At 34.1% G+C, this 8235-nt stretch overlaps 1 protein-coding gene across 1 annotated transcript; it reads left to right on the top strand.

Annotated features, from left to right (window-relative positions):
* The first annotated feature begins 5775 nt into the window (after positions 1 to 5775).
* LOC134238731 (uncharacterized) lies at positions 5776 to 8044 on the top strand. The gene is made up of 5 exons (XM_062720855.1): positions 5776 to 6481; positions 6846 to 7045; positions 7168 to 7261; positions 7411 to 7507; positions 7822 to 8044. The coding sequence occupies exons 1-5, from the start codon at positions 5776 to 5778 to the stop codon at positions 8042 to 8044; spliced, it is 1320 nt and encodes a 439-aa protein (XP_062576839.1).
* Positions 8045 to 8235: the final 191 nt, after the last annotated feature.

Raw genomic sequence — 8235 nt, 5'->3', positions numbered from 1 at the left:
AGGGGTTGAAAGGGAGTTGATTGAACGATGTTGGAAAGTGGAGAAATTCTCCCCAAAAGAGCGCAAAAAATATTGCGCCGTAAATTGCACCTTTTTTGCACTACGGGATCTGTACCGTTATGGTCAAAGACAAATATATAAAACCAACCATAACGCTACAGATCTGCAGCTACTTGTGTGCCAAGTTATATTGAAATGAGACCAAAACTGTAGGAGTAGCGTTTACAAGGAATTTCACAGAAAATTCTATATTTAGTAACCATGGCAACACCGTTCATAGAAATCAAAAACCGATGCATTATTTTATGTATCTTGGTGTAGTCTACTTGTGTGCCAAGTTATATTTAAATCAGATCAAAACTGCAGGAGGAGTAGCATTTTTAAAAAAAATTCACAGAATATTCTATTTTTAGTAACCATGGCAACAACGTTTATCGAAATCAAAAACCGATGCACTATTTTATCTATCTTACTGTAGTCTACCTGTGTGCCATGTAATATTGAAATCAGACCAAAACTGAAGAAGGAGTAGCGTTTTAAATGAATTTCAAAGAAAATTCTATTTTTAGTAACCATGGCAACACCGTTCATCGAAATTAAAAACCGATACACTATTTTAGTCTACTTGTGTGCCATGTTATACTGAAATCAGACCAAAACTGAAGATGTAGTAGCGTTTTAAATGAATTTCACAGAAAATTCTATTTTTAGTAACCATTGGCAACACCGTTCATCGAAATCATAAACCGATGCACTATTTTATGTATCATAGTGTAGTCTACTTGTGTGCCAACTAATATTGAAATCAGACCAAAACTGAAGAAGTGTAGTCTACTTGTGTGCCAACTAATATTGAAATCAGACCAAAACTGAAGAAGGAGAAGCGTTTTAAAGGAATTTCACAGAAAATTCTATTTTTAGTAACCATGGCAACACCGTTCATAGAAATCATAAACCGATGCACTATTCCATGTATCTTAGTGTAGTCTACTTGTGTGCCAAGTTATATTGAAATCAGATCAAAACTATAGGAGAAGTAGCATTTTAAAGGAATTTCACAGAAAATTCTATTTTTAGTAACCATGGCAACACCTTTCATCGAAATCAAAAACTTATGAACTGTTTATTATATCTTAGTGTAGTCTACTTGTGTGCCAACTAATATTGAAATCAGACCAAAACTGAAGAAGGAGTAGCGTTTTAAAGGAATTTCACAGAAATTTCTATTGTTAGTAACCATGGCAACACCTTTCATCGAAATCAAAAACTTATGAACTGTTTATTATATCTTAGTGTAGTCTACTTGTGTGCCAACTAAAATTGAAATCAGACCAAAACTGAAGAAGGAGTAGCGTTTTAAAGGAATTTCACAGAAAATTCTATTTTTAGTAACCATGGCAACACCGTTCATAGAAATCATAAACCGATGCACTATTCTATGTATCTTGTGTAGTCTACGTGTGCCAAGTTATATTGAAATCAGATCAAAACTGTAGGAGGAGTAGCATTTTAAAGAATTTTCACAGAAAATTCTATTTTTAGTAACCATGGCAACATATTTTATGTATCTTAGTGTAGTCTACTTGTGTGCCAAGTAATATTGAAATCAGACCAAAACTGAAAATGGAGTAGCGTTTTAAATGAATTTCACAGAAAATTCTATTTTTAGTAACCATGGCAACACCGTTCGTCGAAATCAAAAACCGATGTTTATGTATCTTAGTGTAGTCTACTTGTGTGCCAAGTTATATTGAAATCAGACCAAAACTGTAGGAGGAGTAGCGTTTTGAAAAATTGTTTACAGACAGACGGACGGACGACGGACACCTTACAATCGCATAAGCTCTTCTGGTCTCTGACCAGTAGAGCTGAAAACTAGAGGTACTGTGAGCAATGAGAACACTAAATGATACCCCCGCCTCCCATATGATTATAATGGTAAAGTCCATGTTTTGCTGTGGCCGGGAAACCCAAAATATGTATCGGATCAAAAAATAAAATAGGAGATGCACAATGGCAATATGTAATAAAGATTCTGTGAAAGTTTCATTAAATTTCACTCAGTGGTATAAGAGGAGTTGCGGATAATAGATGGATACCCCAAAGCGTACCAGACAGACGGACGGACGGACATACCGATTACAGTATACCCTCCCACTTTTCAGGCGGGGGGTATAATAAGGAAACCTGATTTTGATAATCTGCTTCAAATTTATAGCGATCTTTATTATATTCAGACTGGCTCAGTTGACATATGCGCTGACTTTTACATCGTGGAATCTTTCTTTTTAAAGTCGGGGGTTCGAGTTTCAAGTTTTAAATTTCGCCTTTTCAAAGACTATTAAATTTTTTTATAGACTTGTTTATTATACCCCCCGCTTGAAAAGCGGGAGGGTATATAGTAATCGTTAATTCCGTCCGTCTGTACGTCTGTCCGTCCGTCCGTCCGTCCGTCTGTTACGCTTTGGGGTACCTATCTCTTATCCGCAACTCCTCTCATACCACTGAATGAAATTTGATAAAACTTTCACAGAATCTTTATTACATATTGCCATTGTGCACCTGCTATTTTACTTTTAGATCCGACACATATTTTGGGTTTCCCGGCCACAGCAAAACATGGACTTTGCCATTATACATGTTACTATATGGAGGCGGGGGGTATCATTTAGTGAGCTCATTGCTCACAGTACCTCTAGTTTTTCTTCAATTATCTATGCTTTATGAATGTCCATTCTTGATATAAGAAACACTAAAAAGATATTAAATCGTAACAATCCAATGTACAGTTGTCAGTCCGGCGGAACAAACCTCAGTATAAGCACACTTTCTCCGAGGACAAGAATAACTCACTCTGTGTTACTCGATACAGGTATTCTTGGCAGCATTGAGCTGCGATATACTCCCTTGGATTTCATATAGGCCTATATAATTTGCACACATCCATGACATTTTTTATATCCACGGATATATAGCCTAGACATAAAGAATAGAATTTCAGAGACAGTAGACATTACCATTATGCACAATAAGAAGTAAAGACAAATATCAAGTACTAGTATTACATTTGGGGATAACAAACTCAAAAAATCAATGAAAGGGTTCCTCCTACCTCTACTCAGTGAAATAAAGATTTAGGATAAACAAATTGTTTTATGTATTCAGCCTAATGTCATTAATGAGGACGGAAATCGAAAAGCTTTTCGTATAGAAAAAAAACCAAGCCCGGTCCTATAGGTCAGATCCCTGTTTATAATGAAGTGATCCTTACAATCAACCAACTCTTTAAAAATTGATTAAAAATACATCAATCTTTATCACTAGTTAAATGTTGTTGTTTTTTTTTATATTTATCTATTTATCAGAACTTCTATCTATTTATCAGAACTTTTATTTTGTACACAATTAATAAAAAACCTATCACCATTAACAAGTATTTGCATCAACCTAAATTGTATCTTAAATATTCAAATGTTCCAAGTGATCTATTTTGTTATCAGAAACAGTTGGAATATTACAAACACAATTAATCAGTTTAATCGGAAATTATGGTCCCGATTATTTGCCTTCTGAAGCAATGTGTCGGATAAAAAAAATAGCGTGTATATAAGTGTGTAAATAGTCCCGAATATTAACTTTGTACTGCAATGAGTCGGAATACAAATCTTATTTGTAATTTTTAAAAATAGATTTTTAAGGCTTACGTACAGGTTTAGATTCCAGTTTGTTGAAATCATGACTCCTGGTTTTAGGATGGGACCATATATTATGGAAAAAGTAATGTTTACATGGGTCTGTTTAAGTAGGAAAAATCTTCTCAAGAACAAGAGTGCAATGTGTTATTTTTAATATGAAACATCCTTAGGGAGGATAGATTCCTGTATGTTCAAGTTGTAACTCTCGTGGTACATGTAAGGTGGGGTCCCAAATGAGCAATTTAAGCTTGACGTAGAAACAAAAACATGAGAGAAAATCTTAATTCTATTATAATTATATGGAAATATCCCCAGATTGTGTAACTTTAGGTTTCTTCAAAGCATATGACCCCTGGGTCCAACGACAGAGTAGGGCCAACAATTGGACATCAAAATACAGTAAAACTCGGTTATAGCAAAGTCACTCGGACATATGAAATTACTTCATTATATCCGTTTTAGGAATTCTTATATTTGTATAGGTGGGGATCCAAGATAACCGATATATCCGTAAATTTGTAATCTCCGTGTTCGTACTAAACGAATTTTGACTATATTAACTTAAAACATTTTTTAATAAGAATTTTTCATCAGAACAGCGAATTACGATTGGTTATATCTATGTGGAAGCCTCCTTGGTTATAGCTGCAGAACTGTTGCTCTCCGAAAAAAATATTTTGACAGACCGGAGAGCTACAGTGCCATTGAAAAAACTATATTTATTGCGCACAAAAAGGTGCGCTGTTTCTCGATTTATTTCCCAATGTATTTAAACAGTCATCTCAAAATAGTATGAACCGTGTGTTTCTAACATATTCTCTCACTGTTTCCACAACAAAACATTCCTCATAACTGTTGTTAATAGCCCTCCTCTCCCTGAAATTTTATCCATTTTTACTACCATTTTGATTTGCAAGATAATTCGGTCTAATGCACTTCGTGAACTAAGCGCAAGTTTTTGTGCGCAATAAATAGACAGTTTTTACAATGGACGACACTGTAGAGCTCCGGTCTGTCAATGTATATTTTCGGAGAGCTACAGTTCTGCAGCTACCTTGGGTAGTGTAGATGAAAGTTTGTTCAAATCATGACCCCACTTGGATAGGGGATGGATTTTGATTTTACTTGGCCATACTTTATATAGCAAACGTCTTCAAAAGGAAAAGTTCAAGAACAACAAATCCGTTATCTCTCATATTTATAAAGAAGGCTCCCCATTTAGTGTAGATTCAAATTAGTTCAAATTATGAATCCGTGGCAGGTTTGGACTATAATGGGCAATAGAAATACTGACGAAAAATATTTTTCAGAATAAGAAAGCCTATATTTGCCATAGTGACATGGAAGCTCCTCTGGCAGTGTAGATTTAGATTTTAATCATAATCCTCTTTGGGTAGGGAGGGGCTAAAACGGGTGATCAAATTTTTACATTACAGTAAATAGGATGAAGAATATGCTGGTGCAGTTACTCAGGTGATCGTTGTACATGGCCATTGGCTCTTTTAAGTAATGCAGTGTGCGGTGTGGGCCATTGGTTCTTGGATTTAATCATTTTAAAATCCATTGTGTCAAACATGTGAAAAAGAATATTGCAAATGCAGTGAAATTGTAGTGAAATCTCAAAACAGTCATGTTAATTTATAAAATTGACTAATGTTAACATTTCGAAAATATCTATATCGGATTGGTTACGAATAAATCTGATAAAAGGTAATGTTATTGTTAAGTAGCTGTTGTTTTTTTCTCTGTATCGGTAAAAATGCTCCTAATTTTAACCTGAATTTTAGATATACATGTAGATACCCTTATTTCATACATAACGTATGTACTACATTTTACCTCGCATATTCACTATCAATAGTATTATCCATTAACACCTCATATCATATATATTTATAGCCATAAATGTACTCCATTTTACCTCGCACACCCTCTTATCAATAGCATTATTCATGGCTATTACACGTGATTTGATTAAATGCATAAAGTGTCCGAGTATATTTGTGAATATATAACTAAATCTACTATAACTGAGAAACGTAACAAGTCGAAATACTTGAGCAACAGGTAACAATCAAAAATGAGGAATATATTCACACAATGCTGTGTTATACTTTTTGTCTTGTTATCGAATTCCCACTCATTTGCACAGGATGTAGAAAGTTACGCGAACCATGTTTCTGATGCCCATACCAAGCACCAGGCTTTGCAGAAACTGAATCAATTTCTACAATCTGAAGATATGAATTCCTGGAAAAGTAGTTTTTCCAGGGAAAAATTACTTCGAAGAGCAAGTACAGCAGCTGGTAACATTACTTCGCTTAACAACATGCTCCAAACAGTACTCGGTAACAACAAAGTTCAGACAATTTTGAAGGAAATATTTCCACAACTGGCTTCTGTTTCTCATTCTCAAGAAATTTCTAAACTGTTGCAGGGTGTATTGAGCAAAATAATAAAAAATGACACAATAGGACAACAAATTCAGCTGTATTCGGACTTGATGAAAGGGAACATTACCGGACTTATGAAGGACATAGATCCAAAGGTTCTTCAAGGTGTGATCAAGTCAATAGCTGCAAATTTAACGAAAGGCAATCTTAATCCAAGTCTAAATACACTTCCAGGAATTTTAAGTAAAGGACTAAATGCCGAAACGATTGCTCCGTATATTCTTAGTATCTTGCGCTCGAAAATCATGTCTATAAAATCTTCCAATCAATGTAAAGAAGATATTATCAATACAATATCAGGGCTTTCAAAACGCCAGTCATGGGCCTTAAAAAGTAAGTATTCATAACATTAAATTTTAAAGTTTCAGAAAATGGTCCGTATTAACGGAAGGGCAGTCTATTTTGAGTTTAACTGTACTGTATTACTGTACGACTTCCTTTGATATAACAAACATTTGTATCAGACATTCGCTTTATAACAGTCTTAATATTATTAAATAATAAATCGATGATAAAAATAAACATGTAGAATACACATGTAAATCACATTATTACAGCGAAATACAAAATACCATTAAGTTTATCTGAATACATTTTTTCATGGTGTTTGATGAATAGAGACAACACATCATAGCATAATACAATGATTTTGATAATTATGATCATTATAATTTATTGGAATCAATTTCGTTTATAGTGTTGGATGCGTCTGCTAAACTTCCACCCGATATACTTGATGTCAATATCAACTGGTATGGGTCCTATGATGAGTGCATTGCAGATTCCTCTGTTCTTGACCAGGCCAATATTCTACCAAGAAACCCCTCTATCCCTGTGGTTAAGCCACAGTATTGTACCGTTAGTATATATCCACCGGTGCCCCCAGCAGCGAGAGGGGTAAGAACCAAATTGAATGTAAAAGTTCCTAAAAACTCTTCCTATTTCTCCATAAACGCAACGAGAATAATATTTACAGAAATACATATTTAAATATCTAACCTAATTTTGTTTTCGAACAGTTACTCGGAATCTTCGGTGGAGGACTTATCAAGGCTGGAGTTTGTGTTCCGAAATCGTGCAGCAACAATGATATTCTTCTTTTGTCTAGTCAATGTACGCGAGATATTCTACATAATTTTCTTTTTTTCCCTTAACCATGACTTTTTCAAGAGATAATATCAGAAATAAGAAACTAAAATAATAAAGTTAAACTAAATTATATATTACATTTCTTAATAATTTATTTCAATATTATTTAAAAGTTCTCGACTCTGTTCCGATCGGAAATCAAAAATTCTATGCAACAAATGTGGACTGTGTGAAGGACAGACCGTATGAAACAAGGGACATCGCTGTCATGTAAGTCAGCCTTTATACTTGTATCACGGTACACTATAAAAAAATAACATGGTTGTTCGTTTAAGTTGTGGAACTTGAAACATATTCCTTTCCGTCGAACGAAGTAACAAATTAATCAAGTGTTTAATAAAATCCCCCCCCCCCCCAAAAAAAAATAATAATAATGATTATAATAATTTTTTGGTTCGTAAAAGTTTAAATGATCATTGGAACTCTAACAGTGAGTGTAAAATAAATATTTAAAAACTTTATTAAAAAACATTTTCCATTAAACATAATTCACCTAATTTAATCCTCATTTAACTTTTTTGTAGAACGCTCCTAGGAGTTTTTCTTGTTCTTATGATTCTTGGAACCCTTTATGACTTTGTCAACATTCAGTATCCAATATACAAATCAGGAAAAATGGATGAAAAAACTGTTAACAATTCAATGGATTCCGATGGCATTTACAAATTGAAATCATTTGATGAAAATCCGACCAATGTGAATACAGACAAAAAGGATGACAAAAATAAAGACGGTATTAATTTATAGACAAAATATTACTTAAGTAGAATCCTGCCTTAATTCAAGAACCACAATACAAATTTTCACATTCTTTTCACAAGTTCCTTATCTCCTGAACAGGCGTTTTTGGAAAGATTCTATTATCGTTCTCAATCTACACAAACGCAAAGAAGATCTTGAACACATCACAGCCAAAGGGAAGTTTGACAGCAGTGAAT

The sequence above is a fragment of the Saccostrea cucullata genome, unplaced genomic scaffold, assembly GCF_032062105.1.
Source record: "Saccostrea cucullata isolate Sc308-1 unplaced genomic scaffold, CSIRO_AGI_Scuc_v1 ctg163, whole genome shotgun sequence".
Taxonomy (NCBI): domain Eukaryota; kingdom Metazoa; phylum Mollusca; class Bivalvia; order Ostreida; family Ostreidae; genus Saccostrea; species Saccostrea cuccullata.
Note: the sequence above shows the minus strand (reverse complement) of the source record. Positions and strands in the feature narration are given on the sequence as shown.

What these genes read in the sequence shown, in the direction of transcription:
- LOC134238731 (XM_062720855.1), top strand. Translation starts at nt 5,776, where the DNA reads ATGAGGAATATATTCACACAATGCTGTGTTATACTTTTTGTCTTGTTA. An exon ending in CCAGTCATGGGCCTTAAAAA is followed by an intron (nt 6,482 to 6,845) that starts GTAAGTATTCAT and finishes TTTCGTTTATAG; the next exon opens with TGTTGGATGCGTCTGCTAAA. An exon ending in TGCCCCCAGCAGCGAGAGGG is followed by an intron (nt 7,046 to 7,167) that starts GTAAGAACCAAA and finishes GTTTTCGAACAG; the next exon opens with TTACTCGGAATCTTCGGTGG.